We start from the raw sequence: 22,623 nt of genomic DNA on the forward strand, positions 1-22,623 counted from the left end.
AATCTTGACTTTGACCAATTTCGGATCTTGGGAAAATTTTCGCAAGTATACAAGTTGGAAAGGACATACATGCAATCGGGGTTTTAAAACCCGAAAACAAGTACACTTGTAAATTCGAAAATGGAGAAATGGACGAAAAATGAGGTTCTGACTTGCGGGAAATGATGGAAATGGAAAGTACGGATATGGGGAACGTGAATGAATAGAAACAGGAATATCCGGGAAAGTCATTTTTATGAAAATGGGAAGAACTCTTCAACATGTAATCCAGTTTTTAAAACCCGAATTTGAAAGGGAGGGGTATTTCACACTTTTCAAGCTTGGAATTTTAACCAAAAATGATTAAATTCCTTAACCGTAGGGGAAAAACAAGAATTTCCAGCGAACTTGTAATCGAGATTAAAAATCCCGAATACAAGTTAAGAAGGAATTTTGAGAAGAACAATGCAATTCAACAATTGCATTTCAAGGGGAAGATTTCTTTCACGAAAACCAATTTTTAGGGGAAGAACATCACATGCCAAAAATGCAACTAATAAGGAAAAATAAAGAAAACAAGAAAATAATAAAATGAAGAGAAGAAAGGAAGGAGAACATACCTTTCTTAAAAATGCAAAATGCTTCTCCAACAATGCAACAATTCTTGAAATGAAGAAGCAAAACCGGTGAAAAGGAGCAATCCGGAATATCAAACCCTTATCACGTTTTTTATAAAAATGCCCCAAATATAGCGGCAATCTTAAACTTGGAGGACCAAAATGCCAATGAAAGTGTGCATCCAAGCAAAACGCCTAAGTTAGAAGAAGAAATAATGACGCCAAATGATTGAAAACGCTGCCAAAGGGAGAAAACGTGGCCAAAGGAAATCACGTGGCCACCATAATAAACTTCAACGGTATCATCAAATGGTGCGAAAACCCTCTCTCCCTCCACGCCTAGGTAGAAGAAGACAAAACGCTTAAGGAGACTGCAGATTTATGAAGTAAAAAGCGCCCAAAATGTGGGTTTAAAGAACCACGTTTTTGCTGATTTAGCTCCAAAAACCAGTCAATATAACCTCCATTTGGCATGAAAGATGTTGATGATTGCATGAAAATAGGGTAGAAGCAAAAACGCCTTCCTTCCCTAAAAAAATCTCCACAAAAAATTAATTTGAAATCTTCAACAAATCAATTTTTCATGCAAATCGGGTTTTGGGAGACACATGACAAGTTCGATTTGTCCAAAATGAAGCAAATTGGGTTTTAGAGAGAAAATAACAAGTTCGATTTTCACTTTTCCCACTTTCATGCCAAAATCGGGTTTTTTAAGACAAATAGCAAGTTTAATTTTTCACTTTTTCACTCATCAAGCCAAAATCGGGTTTTTTTGGACAAATGACAAGTTTAAAATTGTCAAAAATGCATTTGCAAGGCAAAATCGGGTTTTTTGGAGCAAACTGCGAGTTTAAAAATACTTGTAAAAGGGAAATAAAATCCCTACAACAAGTTAAAAACACTTGCACATATGTAATGGGGATTTAAAATCCCTATTACATGCAAAAACCATTAAAGTAGGGGTTTTTTGAACAAACTGCAAGTTTACTTGCAGTTGAGCCAAAAAATCCCTATTTTAACTAAAAATGAACAAAAAAACAATAAAAAGATAAAAACATTAAAGGGGAAACTTAAAATAAATTACAAGTGACATATTTAAAATAAAAGTGCACATGTAATTGATCAAAAATTCCCCTACAAAGACCATAGCAATGAATATCATTAAAACTTGCAGTTTGAAGAAAATCCTCCACCTGCAGTCGGGGTTTTAAAACCTGAAATTGAAGGAAAGGCATAGCAAACGAACCCAGAATTGGACGAAATTCGAAACGTAGTTCGAGAATGGACTGAGGATTAAGCCAGTCCAAGGATTAGTCAAAATTCTGCCTCGGGAAGCGTGCCATAGAGTAAAAATTTCAATTTTTTCATAAAAATTTCACCGTAGTGGTCTTTCATTTTTGAAAACAAAAATGAGGACAACATATAGGAAGCCTGATAATACCTGTATGCAGAATTTAACAGTAATGTTAATACAGACTGCAATACGTATGAGTCATGTTAATTTTATATAATGTCACAAATATATTAATAAATAATATTTAAAGTCAGCAGTGGTATTAATAATTTATACAACAGGTAATTAGTAAATACATTTATAATTGATAATATAATTTTAATTTTTATATATATATATATATATATATATAGAAAGAATAATTGCAATCTGTATGAATATACATACAAGATTAAATCAGTAATCTATTCTGAAGAACAAATAGACAGTATTAACTAGATTCACAGTAATACAAATTCTTCAAACACAAATTAAGGTATCTTAAACATGACTTCAATTAACTAATTATAAGAATCTAAGATTATAAGAATGAAATGTCAGTTAATAAATTCTTGTAATAGAACTCCTTAAAACCGACCTTATCTATAATCGGTTCCGTATTTTTCCAAATCCCCTAGGGAGATGGGAGCTGCTAGGGAGGGGCGGAGTAAATCCATCCGATAAGATGCCCCAAGGGTGAAAGATTCCTCCTGAAATCTGGGCTGCATGCCCCAAGGGTGAATGGACTGAGTTCAGTAATCTGGGCTAACTTGAGAGTTGGTTTCAAGCGCCCTAGACAGCGAAGCCCTCTTCTGGGAAAAGGGATGGAACAGTTGTAAATTAGGGGATGATTTTAAGAAGTTATGTCACAAGGTATTGTTGACTATGCTTAATTAAGGTAGTAACATAGATGTTGCTTGATAATTGATAGAGTATAAGTAGGGGACATTACAGTTAGCCCTTTAATGGATCTTGGTTTAAAGAAACAAATTAACTTTGATGATTTGTTCCAATTGCCCCATGAGTTGGATCCACTAGCTTGTCATGATGCATTGACGAAGTGTTGGACTGATGAAGAAAGAAAATCTGCTGACCAACCATCTCTGTTTAGAGCTATTTATCACACATATGGCTGGCCGTACCTATGGATAGGAATTTTGAAGGTGCGAATTTTGAGTTTCTTCAGTGTTCTGTTCTTAATTCTATCAAACAGTTTAAAACAAACATTTAATTTTTATCTGTTCTTTATGGTTACACATGACCTGAGTTTAGACTTTGGTATGCACATTTTGTTAGTACTGAGGGAGGGAGTAGATTGAAAAATACTACTTATAACTAGTAATAGGAGTGTCAAATGCGTCTCTGTTTTAAGTGAAAAGAAAGAAAGGTAGATCAGATTCCGAGCTAGAGAACAATAATAGATGATGTAATATCAGGTAAAGTTTTCCAAACTTGTGATAGTACTAGAAAAGAAGGATCTTTGAATTAATACTTCTTTCGTTTAGCAAAGACAACTTGATCATAACCTATACGTTTCACAATCAGTGAATGTCCTATGACAAAATATAAATAAAGATCTTGGGATTGTTGAGCTTCTGAAATAGTTGGTTGAAAGTTGGTAGTGGGGTCTTCAATTGACAGTAGAAAAACGAATTTATGAAATATATTGTGATCATTAGGACATCTAGAAGACAAGGGGTTGTATGGGAAATGTAGTCACCAACCGCCATATATCCAAAAAAACAAGCAAGCAAATTGGAAAGTGTACTAGACTGTGAAAATGCTTCACTAAGTTTCAGCCTAAATAGTAATTTAAGGACTTGAAAACCATCATTTTTTAGTTTATTTTATAACTTTATTGTGCATCTATCTCTTGGCAGGTTCAATCCTTATCCAATGGGGTCTTTTGCTGTTATTATTCAGCAACAATATAATCTTTGTGCACACTGTTAGTTCTTATAACTATTGGAACTTTTATAGGTCTAATGTCACTCTCTTGTTGGCTGCTTATAAGACTTTTTGTGGATTATTTTATGTCAATGGTTTTTTATGTGGTCTTCAGTTTTTTATGGTTTTCGTTCCTTAATCATACAATGCCTCCACATTACTTTACCCTGTTGTGATTTCACCAGCAATTACGGATTGGTAAAAGTATTCTGAAATGTTCTTTCAATTTTTTATGTTCTAGGTTGATGAATCTATTCTAGTCTCATGACTTGGGATAGAAACAAGGAAACATTGAAACGTATTGTTAATGTTTGTTCCTATTTTAGTTTACAAGTGACAAATGCAATTTATAAACTTTATGCAGGCTATAAATGATGGCCTCGGTTTTATGGGACCTCTGTTATTGAATGCTCTCATCCATACTCTTCAACAAGGTACACCTCATTTCAGGCAGAAGTCTTCTATGATATTTTTTAAAGAAGCTGGTTTGCTTATCATATTCTTAATGGTTGATTGTTTATATGCCAAACTTGACCTGGTTATTTACCCATCATTCTCCAATATATATAAATGCTATATCGCTAAAAGTCCAAGTAGTTTATATTTATGTCATTTTGCATATGAAGTATGTTAAGGATATAGCTTCATTCGGATTGAAGCAAGTAATATATAACAACATTGAATGAAGGGTCATGTCCCCGTAGGGTCATGACTCTACGTGGCTTATGCCACGTAGAAGTCATGCCCCTACGTGGACATGACTCTTCATCCTTTTATTTATAGGCATCATCACTTGCTGTGAACTAAAACCAACAACTGTGGCAGTTTCACGAATCAGCAAGCTGTCGATATTATCATAGAAGATTAATAGTTAGAGTTATATATATATATCTACACATCGGAGGTAAAACATATTCATTGCAGTGATCTTATTAAAGTCTATCCTCACTACATATTACCAAACTATTGTATTCTCTATCTCTGATATAAATTCATTAACATGGTATCAGAGCTATGTTGGTAAAGAAATAACACCTCTTTTTAAAAAAAAATTCAGACTTGCACTCAGAATCAAAGGAAAATCAATCATGGTGAATAGTGTTAGAGTGGAGGATAGACTCGAAGGCGCATCCAACTTCGTCTCATGGAGAATTCGAATAACAACAATTCTTCAAGAACTCGAACTAGATGCATACATAGAAGAATATACTAAGATGCCCGAAGAGGAGCCAGAGAAAACATCCTGGAAAAGACACAACAACAAGTCTAAGAAAATCATAATTGATGCTGTTAAATATCACATTCTCCCAACCATCTCAAAACTAACTATAGCTTATGATATGTTCAAGACCATTTAAAACTCATGAAATAAATAATGCAAGCAGATTGCTCACTTTAAAACAGCAATTAATGCATATCTACATGAACAAAGGAGAAACAATCACATCCTATTTCATGAGGATTTCAGAATTAAAAGACCAATTGTCAACTATTGGGAATAATATAGATGATATGGAGCTATCTCTAATAACACTTAAGGGATTACCATCGAGTTGGGAATCCTTTTTTCAAGGCATTAGTGCTCGTCCAACTCTACCAAAATTCGATCAACTGAAGAATGATTGTACTCAAGAAGAATCTCGACTAATCACAAGAGAATTGGGTCCAAACAAAGGGGGAGAAATTCAAGCACTACATGCTAACACAAGCAACAAAGGGAAGAAAAGGAAGTTCAAACGGAAGAGAGGAAATAATCACAAAAGCAAAGACTTCTCCAAGATTCAATGCTACAAGTGTGATAAATTTGGACACACTCACAGGTTCTGCCCAGAAAGAAAGAAAGCTCAAGCAACCATAGCTGAAGTCAAGGAAGTAGAGAATCCTCTATTTTTCTTAGCCTTATCAAGCGAACTAAACTCAAACAAACATATTTGGATAATCGACAGTGGAGCATCTCGACACATAACCGGTTTTAGAGATCAATTCGAAACCTTTGAAGGCCGCTCAACTGAAGAAGTTACAATAGGAGACAATTCTACCTATCCAGTGAAAGGAATTGGGACCTATTCAATTCAATTAAGAACAGGAGTTACATTACAATTGAAAGATGTTCTCTTTGTACCAGGTATCAAAAGGAATTTGGTCTCTATTTCAGGACTAGCTGATCAAGGATATCGTGTCACCTCCCATGAAGATAAAGTTCTACTCTGGCCTAAAAACTCTACATAAAGAATGCTATTCCTATAGGATTCAGAGATTGTAGTTTATACAAATTATGTAATACTAAAAAACAAGCACTAAATCATGAAGTATGAAACTGTAATGAAATTTGGCATAGAAGATTAGGACATCTTCGATTTAGTGCCCTACCTTCTATAGGAAAAATTACCACAGGATTACCCAATCTAAAATCTGATCATGTTAGAACTTGTAAAGGAAGTGCTCTAGGGAAGAACTCAAAAGGGTCCTTTCCCTCAAGTGAACACAAATCAAAAGTTGTTCTAAAACTTGTCCACACTGATTTGTGTGTTCCAATGTCATTACCATCACTAGGGGGATTCGTGTATTATGTGATATTTGTTGATGATTACTCTAGGAAAACTTGGATCTATTTCATAAAACTCAAAGATTCAAATGAAGTGTTATTGAAATTCAAAGAATTTAAGGCCCTAGTGGAAAATCAAACTGGGAAGAAAATAAAGACTCTAAGATCAGATAATGGGGGTGAATATATCTTTGAAAATTTTAAAGAATTTTGTATTTCTGTTGGGATTAAGAGGGAGTGTACTGTACCTTATAATCCTCAAAAAAATGGAGTTGCAGAAAGAAAAAACAGAACCATTATCGAAGCTGCTAAAGCCATGATGCATGATCAAAATCTACATATCTCATTTTGGGCTGAAGCCTCAATTACAGCTGTGTACATTCAAAACAGATGCCCTCATTCAATCCTAGAGAATATAACACCTGAAGAAGCCTTTATAGGAAATAAACCAGATTTAACGCATCTAAGAATCTTTGGTTGCCACGTGTATATTCACGTTCCTAAAGAAAAGATAAGCAAACTAGAACCCTTCAGGAAGAAATGCATATTTGTTGGCTACAGTGAAACCACTAAAGGATACAGAGTCTATATTCCAGGACGAAGATCCATTGAAATCAGTAGAGATGTCAAATTTGAAGAAGATGCTGCTTATAAACTATCTCTAAGTGCAGAAGATGATCTAATCGTAGAATTAGATGAAAATCCTACAATTGAAAATCAGAGGGAGAATAGCATAGAAAATCATGAACTTCGATCACCTAATTTCGAGAATGTTGAAAATCCTAACAAGAAGAAAAGACCACTATGGGCAAGAAAGATGATTGAAGAAAATAATGTGGAACCCGATGAAATCTTCAGAGAGAATAAGAAAACAAGAAGTCAATCATGCTATGTTGCCCTCATGACCGAACTTACAAAATCTTAACCATCAAATGTTGAAGAGGCTTCAACATGTCAAGCTTGGACAGATGCAATGATTGAGGAATACCAATCTATCTTAAAAAATGATGTCTGGGACATTGTACCTGGACCAAAAGACAAATCAGTTGTCTCATCAAAGTGGTTATTAAAAATCCAATATGCACCAAATGGTAGTATTGAAAAACACAAAGCCAGATTCGTTGCCAGGGGGTTCTATCAAAAGGCTGGAATTGATTACGAAGAGACATTTGCTCCAGTTGCCCGATATAGTTCTGTAAGAACCATCATTGCCATTGTAGCTTCCAAAAGGTGGAAGATACACCAAATGGACGTGAAGACCGCATTTTTGAATGGTGTTAGTAGAGGAAGAAGTATATATAGAACAACCTGAAGGCTTTGCTACACATGATAGAAATCTCTGTGTAGACTAAAAAAATCTCTCTACGGCCTTAAGCAAGCTCCTAGGGCATGGTACGGAAGGATAGATAGTTATCTCTCTAAACTAGGATATTCCAAAAATGAAGCAGACTCTAACATATACTTCAAAATTTTGGATGGTGACATGTTAATACTTGTTCTCTATGTTGATGACTTGTTGATAATAGGAGAAGATCACCTCATTGCAAAATGCAAACAAGATCTTGTGGCTGAATTCGATATGAAGGATCTAGGTCTACTGCACTATTTTCTGGGTCTGTAAGTATGGCAAAAAGATAATTATATTTTCCTAAATCAAGGAAAATACACCACTGATATCCTGACCAGATTTGGTATGATAGATTGTAAGCCTCTATCCATTCCAATGGAAACAAATCTTCATAAGCTCAAAAGTGAAGCAGTAGATTCAGGACCTATAGATCGTACATACTATAGAGAAATTATTGGATCTCTTATGTACTTGGTAAACATTCGCCCTAATATTTGTTACGCTACCAATGTGTTAAGTCATTTCATGTGCGAACCTAAGAAGATTCACCTAATGGTTGCTAATCATATTCTGAGATACTTGCGTGGCATTATTGGACTTGGCCTGAAGTATAAAAATGTTGAGATACAACTCCAAGGGTATTCTGATTCCGATTGGGCAGGAAGTTCCATTGATCGTAAAAGTACAACGGGGTGTTGCTTTATTCTTGGATCAGCTACGATATCCTGGTTTAGCAGAAAACAGTCAGCAGTTGCTCAGAGTTCCACTGAAGTCGAATATATGGCTGCCTCCATGGGAGCATGTGAGGCAGTGTGGTTAAGGAAATTGCTAGTTGGACTATTTGGGAAGCCTCTAAACCCCATTGTGATTCACTGCGATAATCAAAGCTGCATCAAACTTTCTGTAAGTCCAGTTTTTCATAATCGATCCAAGCATATAGAAATCCCATGTCATTACATAAGAGATATGGTAGACAGAGATGTCATCAAATTGACCTACATCAGCACTGAAGAGCAAAGTGCCGACATATTCACCAAACCTGTTGCAAAGGTTGGAAGTGGAGTACTTTAGAGGTAAACTTGGTATGACTAAATTATAATGGAAATTTCTGATATTAATCTTAATCATATGTAATTGATATATTCATGAATATCTTGAATGCAATATTGCATGTATGTGTTATGTCATGGAAGGTGACGATCTTTCATGTGATGTAAGTGTAAGATCGCTATTGTAAGGTGACGACTTTCACAATAGCCTGATCTGTTATCAAGGTTGACTACATTAAGTTGTTGTCCCGGAATGTGCCAAAAATCTTGATACTAAATTTGCTATGATGAGTTATTGAATTGTTATCATTAAATGATTTTTCCGAAATGTCGGAAATTATGATAACAATCGTACCATGATTGACTACATTAATTTGCTGTCCCAAATGTGCCGGATATCATGATACTAAAATGATTTCACCTGTGATAATGACAATGTTACAATTGTCACTAGAATCAAGGTTGTAATCTGATAAGACTTCAAGTAGTTGTTGTCCTAGAGTGGTGGAGATCTGATAATCCATATCTCAGAGAGATATGAAGTATTTCACTAGTAAGTGTTACTAAGTGAATGATCATGTCAAATAAATGTGTATATCTAGAATGTTGTTCCTTAAAACTTAATTATGAAATACAAGGGTGAAGGCCCTGCTTGAGACATGTATGTATAAAAGCATTCTTCGAAGCCATATTACCTCACATGCCATTTTGGCTGTCTCCCGATACTCTACTTCTATCGAGGAAAGAGCTATTGCTTGCTGCTTCTTAGTAGTCCATGTGACCACACCCTACCAATATTGAAAACATACCAAGAAGTGGACTTCCTGTCATCAACAAAACCTACTCATTCTGAATTTGTGAACCCAATCTGCCTAGGATCTTTGCTTCTGCTATACAAAATGCCAAATTTGAGTGCCCCTTTCACATATCTTAGCACACTCTTTGCTGCAATCCAATGTTTTGCCTTAGGTGTTGTTATGAGCTTGGAAATGTAAATCACAACATAGATCTAGTTAGGTCTAATGGTAGTATGATAGATGAGGTTGTCCACTAGTTGCTTGGACGTATACAAGATCTTGCAATTTGTTATTCGAAACTAGTCTAGCAAACTCCTGGCATATTTAGATTTAGAAATGAAAATACTATCACCTAACTGCGAAAATTCTACACCTAGGCAATAATATAGAAGGCCTAAGTCTATCATTTTAAAAGCCTTGCTCAAATTCCATTTGATATGCTCAATCAAATGTACTTGAGTACTTGTTTTGATGATATCATTCACATAAATGATAGGAAGGGTGATTTTGTTGCCTACAGTTTTGACATACAAGTTAGGATCTGAAGGACTTTTGTAATGTCCCCTTCCTATCTAGTTGAGTTGATGGATCGGTAGCCTATTTTGTTTGGTTTCTGTAGGCTAATGAGTTAGGGTTACAGAACTTTGGAGGCAGTTTGTCCAGCAATTTGGCAATGTTTGATGTTTTGTTGAGCTCCCACCGTTATTAAAAGCATAATACCCCTTTCTGGAGTGATTTTGGATTAGTCTTCCAGTACTCATTAGTTTAAGTTAGTTTTGAGTAGAATTACAGAACTCTGCGAGTCTGGCCCGGAATCTGTGTCCAGAGGCGGGTTGACTCTAAAGAGTCCACACAACCCTAGACTTGGACTCGACTGAGTGTAGTTGGGTCTGCTCAGACTTGCCGAGTTTGTCAGTTTCGGTAGACTCGTTGAGTCCCGTGCTTGAGACTCTGCTGTGCCCAACAAGACTCTCAAAGCAAAAAAAAAAAATGTTTGTTTTGACTTGGACAAAAGGTCAATATGTTTGCGTTCTTACCATAAAAAGTCAATTTTATTGTTTGCAAACACAAGGAGGAGAGAAAAACAGGCATTTGAGCAAAAATATTGAGGCATTAAAGAGCAGACCAACAAATAGATTTAAGAGGAGATTGTGATTGCTGATTGTTTGTGCAAGTTGGTAGCTTGCATTCAAGCATTTAAAGGAGTTAAAGAAGGATTTGGAAGAGGTCTCTACAAACTTGAAGGTGCATTTCATCAATTTTGGAGCAAATTTAAAGAGGTAAGTTACATTTTTCTTGTTGTTTTTTGATTTTTTTACTTTCATATTTACATTTTATTGTATATTTGTTTTGTTTTTATTTCATTTTATGTTAATGGAAAAAATATGAAAACCTACTTTTGTTTTTTCTTTTATTTATTTTTAAGTTTCAACTTACTTAGAATAAGAGACATAATGCTGATTTTTTTCATTTATAATATATTGCAGCATAATATCTCACCCTATCGGTAGTGGAAGTGGTGCCCCAAGGGTAGCCCCAGTTAGAAAGGATAAGGCTTGGAAACATGCCATCCCTAGATCAAAAAAAGGAGAATTTGTTGAGCCATGGATCAGCTAGGACTCGAACCTAGGACCTTCCATACGCTGCTGGAGTGCTCTACCATTGAGCTACTGGCCCCTTTTGGACTAGTCCATCGTCGGTCCGGGTGTGGCTTATTTCCAACACCAACACCCCCCCTTAAGCCACACCTCTCATGTGCTTGGGGCTCCTAGACTGGACCTGGCTTTGATACCATGTTGAGACATGGACCAGCTAGGACTCGAACCTAGGACCTTTCATACACTGCTGGAGTGCTCTACCACTGAGCTACTGGGCCCTCTTGGACTAGTCCATGGTTGGTCCAGGTGTGGCTTATTTCCAACACCAACACCGTGGAGCACGTGCTTCCGCACGGTGGAGCACTCTGTGCGGTTTCTCTCGTGCGGTGGAGCGACTCCCGTGTGGTAGGGGTATAAAACATCGTCAAGCAATTAAAAAGAAAAAAAAAAAGACTTGTAACCGCAAAAGGCAGAAAGAAGGCCGAGGATTCCTTCCACATTGCCAGCAGAAATTCCTTCGACATTGCCAGCAGAAATAACAACGTTACCAGGGTGACGACATCTAAAAGGCAGTAGCTGTACGGTCAGTATCGCTACCGAAGGATCCCACGTTGGAGGAAATTAGGCACGTGCAAAGTGGTTACCCTAACCCTATTTTTTTAAATATTAAAAAGGGCAGAAAAGACAAAGGCATAATTATTTAATGGACGCTAGTGGTGGAAAGAATTGGCAAAAGCAGTTGCGGTAGTTACTTGCTATAGTGCTGTCAACTTTTGGGAACAAGAAAGTTGTTCGGATTCTGCCTTCGGGTGTGAAGGTCAGGGGCGACATGGCTGTCAACAGCAAAAGTAAAGGGAAAAAGGTGAACCCAAAGTGCAGTAGCAGATGGCAGCAAAGAATGATGTGACAATGGACACCATTACCTTCGAGGGTTTGACTAGAACAGATTGTAGGAAATGGTGGAACGAGACCCCGCATGATGACCCTATGAAGACACAGCTACGACTTGCATAGGTACAGTGGGCCATCCAGATGCCCATTTTTTGCATTATGGACTTTGAGGTAGTGCTGCGGGCCGTGATTGGTGCCTATGACCCACACAGGTGGCAGTCCGTATTTGATTACGAGCACCAACAGATTACAATGTCGTTCGCTTCCACATAATTTACAAGAGTTTTTGGTATTCCGAGGGTGCAAGGAAAGAAAGTGGACAAAGGGCAGAAAATATCCCCAGATTTAAAAGAAACTTCTCAAGCTGATGTGTCGTGACGACCTTACACAAGCGGAATTTGATAGTCTCCAGCATGCAAGCAAAGGAAGAGGTCTGAAGAAGTCATTCCTGAGAGAGGGGATATGGTGGTGCCTTGTCGATTTATTGAAGAGCCACCTGATGGGAGCGAGTAGGGCTTCAGATATTGCCATGGCGCAAGTGGTGCTGGTGAATGGCATCCGTAATGGCGTGGTATATGACTAGGTATCAGTACTCGCAGATAGGATGGAGGAATTCATGACCCTCCAACACAGGACCTTCTACATGCCCTACCATGCGATTGGACTCTTCCTTGATGCAGTATGCCTTCACGGCTCACCGGCCGCACAACACTTGGCACCCCAAGGTCGTGTACACCCAGGGCAACCGCCTATATTTTATTGGGTTCACTTGGATATGATGGCATTGAGCGGAGATACACAATCAGGCAAGAAACGGAAGCGACGGGTGGTGGTGTCTGAGGCGGAGACAGAGTCGGAGTTCGCGTCTAGTGACTCGAGTGAGGAGGCAGAAGACTCCAGTGATACATCACAGGCCACTAGGGGTAGTTTCAGAATGGTGGGTAGAGGCGAACAATAGGTGGAGGAGGAGTTAGGGGCAACATCTACTGCAGTAGCACAGACAACCACACCTCCACCTCTCTTAGTTGTGCTAGCAGCAGCGACACGACCCTCGTGTGAGTTACCCGTGTAGACGGTCTCAGGAAGTACCACTCGGCCTCTTTCTAGAGCAACAGTATTGGCAGTGCCGGTTCCTGGTTTTGGGTAGGGCTGGACACCAGTGATTATGGTTCCCTCACAGGCGGTCACGACATTGGTAGCCTTACCAGAGCCTCACACGGTCGATGACAGGAGTCCCACGGTAGCAGTAGAGGCTAGGGGCAGTGGCAAGAAGGTTGGTCAGGAGGTTGTACAAGCAGAGCATCCTGGAGGGAGTGGTACGCCTTCCCAGATGGATATGAGTGCGTGGCTGAGTTGGTACAAAATGATGCCAGTAGCACCAGTTGGAGTAGTGGTCCTCTCCCCATGGCGTGAGCCGAGCCCTCACAAGATTGTGGACCTGGTCGGAGACGGTTCACCAGAGAAAGCATGGATTATATAGAGAGACTACTCACCCATTCGTGAGTTGGTGCTGAGTGCGAGATAGGAGGAGGAATTGATTCCGAGCCCACTGCATGACGAGCCACTGCAGAGTCCACGGAGATGCCCAGGAGCATGGTGTCCTAGCATCTCCGAGAGGGGAGGGTGATAGGGAATTGGAGTAGTTCCTTGCGGATATAGCTGTGGAAGCCCGGCGGATGGTAGCTTCTGCGAGGTCTCAGGGAGATGCTTAGACAGATGAAGAGTTGGATCAGCTCCTTGGGTTTATGAGGGGAAGGTGCACAACACACTTTGCGCAGTGTTTTGAGTCAGGTGGATGGCTGGCTACGGAAACCTTACAGATGTTGGAGAATTGGGGCCTCCGCGAGCAGGTTGGCGAGACCAATAGATAGTCATTGTTGCAGAGGATAGAGCAGGTTTTCTGAGAGACCTACTATGAGTTGCGGAGGACGCAATATATTGCTGAGAGTATCGAGACCCAGTGCCAAGAGACTGTGTTGGCACGAGACGATTTGGCTGCTCGACTCCAGCAGATGGAGGAGTCGCACAGAGAGCAATTGGCTCGGGAGAAGGCCTCATGGGATGCAGAGTGCGCTACCTTGGATTTAGTGTTAGCCGAGGAGAGGTCGGCGAAGGGTGCCTTGGAGGTAGAGTTGGTGGAATTCCACGAGGACAGGGCTATGTTCGAGAGTCGCCTGGGTAGTACCTTGGAGAGCAGAAAGATAAAGAGGTCTTGGAGGCAGCGATGATGTTGAAAAAAACGATGGAGCGCTAGATGGTTGCGGAGCGGGACCTCAAGCTGCGGACTGAGCAGGTCTATGAGTTACGGGCTCGCTTGACAACCGCACCCCGTGCATCGGCACCCTCGTCACCAGGGACGCTTTCTCCACCCCATTCTCAGTCTTGAATTCTCTGTTGTTAATCATCCCATTTTGGTTTCAATCGTCAGGAGACGACCTTGTTTTTTTTGGGGGATGATGTTGGCGGTAATATTGTACGGGAATAAAATAGTAGTTAATTAGGTAGTACTTTACTTTGTTAGTAACGTAACTGAGGGATGGTAGTTACGGGTGCGACGGTTGTCCCTCGTATCCCCTCGGTACCTTTATATACCATGGAAGGTAACTTGTAAACACATGATTATGAATGGAAATAGTATCTCTTATATTTGCTTGACCTTATCATCTGGTATCTATGGCATGATTGTTTCTCGTTAAGCATTTTATCTGTATGTTCTAAACTGTTCACCCAGAGGGTAAACAAAAGTAACATGTATTCATTGCAAAACAAAATATAATGGGGGAGGTATTAACCGGCTGAAATATCACATTGCACAAATAGAATGCCATGATGCCAAACCATGCAAAAGAGCACCCCTTGAGGCTATACGTAAAGTGCAAGCTCAATTAGAGGATTTTGAAGAGAAAAAAGAATTAAAAGGAAGCAAATGGAAGAAATGGCAAACACTGGTGGAGAGGCTTCATCAAATCCTCGGCCTCCATTTCCTGCATTTGGAGGTAGTGGTAGTGCGAGTGTGAGCATTGGGCCTCAGATTCGTTAAAATAAATCCACATTAGATTCAATTTTTGTTCGACGTACAACTCTGGGTGCCCAACCATTTCATGAGAGCATGAGTTTGAAAAAGAAGCATCCTGACGCTGCGAAAATTGCAATTGGAGATTTTTGGTTCTACAACACCATTCCATTTCATGCAGCGAGGTATTCATTATTATTTTGATTTCTATGTCTTAACTTTTTTGCTTTTAAGAAATTAAGAATTTAAGAGATGCCACATTGATTATTTTAATTTTTAAAGTTACAAGTAAAACTTAATAGTTAATAGTAAATACTTATTCCATTTTTTTAATTTGTTTTAGGTCTCCATATTGGCAAATTGTGGTAGACACCATTGTGGTCCAGGGTTCGAAGCCCCTAATGATGAGGAAATAAAAGGCCCTATTTTGAGTCAAAAGGTGGTTGATGTTAAAGCCAAAATTGCTGAGCAGCGTGAGATATGAGGAAGGGTTGCACCATCATGATTGATGGTTGGACGGAGAGAAGAAATAGAACACTGCTGAATTTTCTTGTCTCATCGAGTAATTGTACTTTGTATTTTGTAAAGTATATTTATTATTGATTTAGTGATTAAGTTTTTTAATTTTTATTTTACTAAATCGTTTTTTTTCTTAGGTAGAACAATGTTTTTGAAGTCAATTGATGCTTCAGAGAAAATGAAAAATGCTGAGTATCTCTGTGGGGTGTTTGAGGAAGTGTTGGAGGAGGTGGGTGAGGAGAATGTGGTGTAAATAGTGACAGATGATGAAGCAAATTATGTTGCTGCAGTTAAACTTCTTATGGAGAGGCACCCCACCTTGTCTGGAACCTTTGTGTTACTCATTGCATTGATCTCATATTGGAGGATCTTGGCAAAATTTTCTGTATTAAAACATGTGTAGAGACCAGAAGGAATATTTGTAAATACACATATAATCATGCCTCGGTCCTCAACCTTATGAGAAATTCCACAAATAAGAAAGAGTTGGCTTGTCCAGGAATTACCTGATTTGCAACAAATTTTATCACGTTGCAATCCTTGCTTTAGTCCAAGGCCGGTTTGAAACACATGTTTGTGAGGAGCGGACCACATCATTATATGCAAAGACCACTGCAGCGATTGAGACGACTGATTGGGTTTTTGATGAGCATAGCTTTTGGCATCTGGCCAAGGAGATTGTGTGGGTAATTATCTATTATATTTTTGTTCTCATTTCCATTTCATTTCTTTATTTTTATTCACACTTGTTTATGTAAAACTTAAAACTTAAAGCTTAATGTTTGAACTTTCACAATGATCACAGTTCATAGAGCCTTTTGTTGTTCTCCTACGAGTTGTTGATGGAGAGAAGCCTGCAATGGGCTACATTTATGACGGCATGGATAGGGTAAAGGAGGCCATTAGAGCCATTTATTCAGGGAATCGAGCTAAGTATGGTCGCATATGGGAGGTCATTGATCAACGATGGCACAATCAGCTTCACATGCCTATTCATGCAGCTACCTACTACATTAATCCGACGTTCCAATTTTGCCTAGATTTCAAGGCTGATGACGAGGTGTGGAGTGGGCTTTACGAAGTTGAAGAGCAAATGTCACCTGATTCATCAGTTGGAGCACACATAGTTCGTGAGATAGAGATGTTTAGGAATGCACAAGGAGACTTATTTTCATGAGACATATGCAATCAAAATTTGACACAAATGATGCTCGGTAAAAAATTATTCAAGGCATAGTTTAAAATTAAAATCTTAAACTTTACTATCTATGATTCTATTATCATTATCGTAAACTCAAAGTTATAGAATAGAAATAATTTTTACTATTTCTCGTTTAAGATGCATGGTGGGAGAAGTTTGCTAATAAGGTGCCAAATCTACAGAAGATTGCAGTTCATGTCTTGAGCCAGCCATTTAGTGCTTCAGGATGTGAGCGCAATTGGAGCATGTGCAGGCATATTCACTCCAACAAGGGCAATAGGTTGGCGATGCAAAGGTTGAATGATCTTGTGTATGCTCATTAGAAACTTTGCCTCCATAGTCAGATCTTGGGCATTGACACATCTCCTATCACTTTAGAAGAGGTTGATCCACAGGTAGAGTGGATCATTGAGGTTGATAATGTTGTCTTCAATGATGAAGACTCGGAATGGGTTGATTAGGTGGATCGAGAGGTAGAGGCCGTAGCAATGGCAGAGGAGGCTAGAGCACGAGTAGACCCATTAGAGGACCCCAAGGATGATGTGTATGAGAATGTTGATGTCACTGAGGCTAAGCCCGAGACACAAGTAAATATCATAGCTGCAAAACGTTCCAGGACCTATCTTAGGTGCACATGTAGGACAGTTGCCTGGTCGAGTGGTCATTGATATTAGCTTCTCTAGGCCTTAGACCTCTAGGCTCTAGCTTTTATTTTGATACATGTTTTGAACTTTTGATGCCATGGATTTCATATTCCATGTATTTTGAAGACATTTGACACTTTATATTTCTAATGTGTTATTTAGTTTGGCTTATTTCCTTCAGCTGAAGCCTAAAATTTGCATTTATACTTATGTGATCAATGTAAACTTGTGTATGTGTTCAAAGTAGCTTCTATTTGATGAGATTATTGTGTCATTAAGGTTTTTTTATAAAAGGATGCATGAAATAGGTTTTAAATCCTTATAAATCTTTGAATTTCTTGGGTTTTTCATTTTGTCGAGTCTTGGTCGAGTTTTTGCCAAGTCTGGGTGCCGAGTTCGAGTCCGAGTCAAAAGTCAGCTTGTTGAGTCCGAGTCTTGTAACTATGGATTTGAGCACCATTGAGCTAGTTGACAAGGTTATTGTTGTCACAAAAGTTTGCACTCTTACTGAGCTATCAATTCAACAACCCTGTGAAACATGGAAACAACCCCAAAGTGTGGCACCTTGTGCAATGGAGTTGAATCTCCAGAGAAGGCCGACTTCCTTCTCAATCCAAGTGCAGGTGTTGATCCAACTCAACACTCCAAATTCTACTTCTAAACCTATCCTAATAGCTTGCAGAGGAAAAGGGAAGAACGAAATGCTAAAATGAAAGGAGGTGATACACCAAGATAAGAGATGTTCCTCTTTCCACTTGAAATGACACAAAGAATGAATTGAAATACCTTGAAGATGTACAAACTTCCGTTGCATTAATGACCCCAAATGCATGCATCAAGGTTAGAATTTGTTGTATGTCAAAGTGGATAAGGTTTCTCACAAGTCACACTCAGAAACAAGTTAACACAGCATATACATGAGAGAAAGCCACAAAACTTACACTTATAACGAAGGTAAGGAAACATACACAACATGCATAAGTTGGAGGGAGGCAAGAATGATAATTTCACTTCATTCTTAAGACCAATGGCCAAACTTACAGTTGTAGAAATGCAAGAAATATACAAGGCTTCAAGAGAAGTGAAAGAGCATAAGAATAGGTCAAGCCAACAAGGACAGAACCCTTTACAAGGAGGCTTAACAACCTATATATAGAAAACTAGTTGTAGAGGAGAGACCAATGGTGAAGGAGGGGAATCCTTGACCTTGGTGTGCATAGAGGAATGTCGGTGAGGGAAGTGCATAGACCTAACATGGTGTACATGCAAGCAACCCGGCCATACCATGACAAGGCAATCCCAAGAAGAATAGTACTTCTAGAAGGTGTATTGCCTGACAGTCTAAAGTTAGAGCATGCAGGCCTGAGATGAAGGTCATCAAGTAACCATAAATAAGCATGGCTCTGTACTCCACTTGATGGCAATCTTGCAAAAAACATTAAATGCGCCCCTGTAGCTCCATAAATGAAATTATACAAGTCGTAGGGATTGATGGAGCATTAAAGCCTTGAGTGTTGATCACATCATCTGGAAGTGTCGCAAGTCGAGAGGTGTCGGGAACTTGTGAATTTCAGGATTCTAGGGTTTCGGGTTTCAAAAGGCTTGGGAACTTGGGAATTTCGGGATTCTGGGGTTCTGGGTTTCAAAGGCTTGGGAACTTGGGAATTTCAGGGTTTTGGGTTTCAAAAGGCTTGGGAATTTTGGGATTTCGGGTTTCAAAAGGATTGAGAACTTGGGAATTTTGGTATTCCAGGGTTCTAGGTTTCAAAAGGCTTGGGAATTTTGGGATTTCGGGGTTACAAGTTTCGAAAGTCTTGGGAACTTGGGAATTTTGGGATTCCATGGTTTCGGGTTTCAAAAGGCTTGGAAATTTCGGGATTCTGGGGTTCCAGGTTTCAAAAGGCTTGGAAACTTGACTCCCGACAAGACAACACTTAACACTTCATGACCATTGGCCTTGCCCTTGATCAATTGGGGCAGTGTTGGTCCATGTAACATATCTCTGATTGGTTCTCACTGATGGACCAAGGATGTCATAAAAATGTCAACAGTTACTAGATTTAGTATTGGATTTAGTTTTGATGATTATTGCAACATTTTATATTGTCTAGTGGTTTCAAATAAAAGGGCAACAAGTTATTAATTAATAAAGTTAAATTAAAGATTTTACTTTACCATTATTTTTATTTATTTATTTAATTGACTATAGGGGCCAATTATAATGTGAAAGATGATTCATTTTAAATGAATGTGGCCTTTTTTGTATTTGGATGCTACATTGGAAGATTGAAAGTGACTTTTATTAAATTAAAAGCTAAAAATGAAGAGGGTCGATTTTCCTAGGAGAGCTATTAAAGCTGTTTTGTAGAGTTCTTTTCTCATGTTGAGTTTGATATTTGATATTGTCATTTCTTGTAGAGGAGATTGCTCTTCTTTGTGTAAGCGGGAAAATTAGTAAATTAGACTTTTTGGAATGTATTAAAATAAAATAATAGTATTAAGTTATAACTATGGGGTAGTTGGTTGTCTGACGGTTGATGGCCTAACCAACCGCAAACTCTTTATATGTAAGCTTGTAGCACATTTGGAGGTATGCTCTGGTGGAGATTAATATGATATACATCTGTGTTACATTTGATATATTTCCGCATACTGTATTGTGTGTTGTTGGTTCCATGACTGTGTTCTATTATGCCGTGGTGTTGTAATTCGGATCTTAGTGCTCTGTATACTTATAATTCAATCCACTTAGGCTACTAACATTTTGGCGCCGTTGCCTAAGTCGAACCGGAGGTGTCAGGAGGAAAGGTTGGTGAGATGGAAGGATAATGGGTCATCTGTTCAACCAAAGCATCCTGGTAACAGACAGTGACGTAGAGGATAATATCGAAGTAACCAGGGAGGATCAGTTGACACAAGACCTGATTCACGCGTTGGGCCTTTCCGTAGACCGGTACGTACAACGAGAAGTGGAACTGAGCGCTGTCTCGGTTGGTATGGTATGTGCGGAATTCAATGTGAACCAGGCGGTACATCATCTCCTGGGTAGTCTTCCACGGTTGTTGGCACGTGTACTCCTGGAACTTGACGAGGAACGAGAAAACGTACGAAGGGAGCAACGTAGGCAGCAAGTGCTCCAACAATACAAAGAAAGGAATCGAAGGGAAGAAGAGCAAAGGGACGCAACACAGCGGCACAACCCCCGTAGTTCCAATAATTAATGCCAAACACACTCAACAAAGATCGAAGACGACAATCTCGGGAGGAGCAAGAAGGGAGCCAAGAAGACATAGTGAGGAGATCCCTACGCATCCAGGAGCAACTGAAGAGGCGCGTGAAACTCTATCGGATAGTTGAAGGAGGGAGCCTAGTAGAAGGTTCTGGGCAACATACACAAGAGTGGGATAGGAGTCACAACAACCCGCAGGCAATAGCGAGTAGTGATAATTGGGAGCAAACAACCGTACCAACCAAGTCATTCGACAATCCCCAGAGTAACCCGGGGAGTACGAGAAAGATGGCACATAACCCTGAAAAGAAGAAACTCCCTAGATTCAATGGAGTAGGATCAGAGGATCCCACCTATCACTGTAAAACTTTCGTCACCATATGGTAGGCCAATGGCGAGGATGGTGAGGACTACTGGCTGAAAGCATTCCCAACCACCCTCTGTGGGATTGCCATTGACTGGTACACGGACCTGCCCACTACTCTAAAGGATACTTGGAAAAATCTTACTAAGGCGTTCCAGGAGGAGTTTCGGTTACTTCGGGAGGATGACGAGATCGTAGCAGAAATATACAACACTAAATAGGGCAAGAGTGAGACGGTAAGGTCCTACTACCGCAGGCTGAAAGAATTGATTGGAAATATGGACAATACCGCAGCCGATGGTCTGAAGAAGCAATGGTTCATCGAGGAATTGAACCCATCCCTGCGAAGAAAGATGAAGGTAGTACCCCCATCTACTTTTATGGACGTGTACAATAGAGCCATGGACATTGAAAGCGAGAACAAGACATCGAAGGGTAAGAAGCGCACAAGTGACGAAGATAGTAGTGATGGAGAAAGCGAGGAGGAGTCTAGGATGATACAAGCACTCCGGAAGGATATGAGGCAAATGATGCGGGAAATGCGGACTCAGAAGGAAGAAAGTAGGGAGGGCATGGAACTTTGGTGCACAGAGTGCAAATTGGAAGGGCACACAAAAACCAATTGCTCAAAGAAAGCCTTCTGCGATATCTCTCACGTGTTGGGACATTCCATTAAAGAATGCCCCAACAACTTGAAGGCAAGGAGTGCCCAGGTACTCTACACGCAAGAGCAGGCAACACCACCAACTACACCTTCAAAGAACACAAACTCAGACGCCTCACCAGGCGGCTATAGGAATAGTCGGAGGGGGAGTAACAACAATAGCAATAATAATACCCCACGTAGTCGCATCCAATATGATGCAAAAGGCAGACCAATGATACAATGTCGAAGGTGCAACGAATGGGGACATTTTGCACGCGACTGCCAAAGTGGTGTTGGACAAGGAGGAGGGCTACTTTGCAAATGGTGTGGGCCAGGCAACCACGAGGATCCGGAGTGCCCAAGACAGAAGGGTGTGAACATGCTAGAGGTAGCTCGACTAGAACCAGAAGTACTGGCCATTACCCTGACCCGGGTACAGAAAAGGAAAGAAAACTAATGTACCTTGACCTGGGTACAGAAAAGGAAAGACCGAAGGAGGCACAAAAGGAAGTAGAATGGGAAATGAGTGAGGAATGACGGAAGACAGTACCCAACAAACCAACCAACACCATACGAGCCGCCTCTGAAGCAACCATAATGAAGCAGTTGCTACAAACCACCGTGTCGGTCCGAGTAGCGGACTTGTTGCAGACGCTACCACAGCTGCGGATAGCCATAACCCAGGTGGATAATCAGCTCACATCAGAGGGGACCAGGAAGGAGGAAAAGATGCCAGGCGACAAGGATGAAGTGGAAGGAAGGAACCACTCAAAGGAGGCCGATGACCCTATGTTGATGACAATAGGTGTGGGCAGAACACTAGCCATAGTAGAAATGGCAATCATGGGCTACAAACTCACCAATACGATTGTGGATGGGGGATCAACAATAAACATGTTACCGGAGGAGACATGGAAGGCCTCGGGGAAACCAACACTGTGACCACCTGCATTTCACGTGGTA

At 39.8% G+C, this 22,623-nt stretch overlaps 1 protein-coding gene across 2 annotated transcripts in view; it reads left to right on the forward strand.

Moving 5' to 3' along the window:
- The first annotated feature begins 2,828 nt into the window (after positions 1-2,828).
- LOC131037392 (ABC transporter C family member 13) overlaps positions 2,829-22,623 on the forward strand; it is a 361,462-nt gene continuing 341,667 nt past the window's right edge. For both annotated transcript variants that reach the window (XM_057969521.2, XM_059221854.1), the window contains exons 1-2: positions 2,829-3,032; positions 4,181-4,250. In XM_057969521.2, coding sequence (XP_057825504.2) covers positions 2,835-3,032; positions 4,181-4,250 — 268 coding nt within the window. In that variant the 5' untranslated portion in view covers positions 2,829-2,834. The remainder of the gene's footprint in view (positions 3,033-4,180; positions 4,251-22,623) is intronic.

The sequence above is a fragment of the Cryptomeria japonica genome, chromosome 5, assembly GCF_030272615.1.
Source record: "Cryptomeria japonica chromosome 5, Sugi_1.0, whole genome shotgun sequence".
Taxonomy (NCBI): Eukaryota; Viridiplantae; Streptophyta; class Pinopsida; order Cupressales; family Cupressaceae; genus Cryptomeria; species Cryptomeria japonica.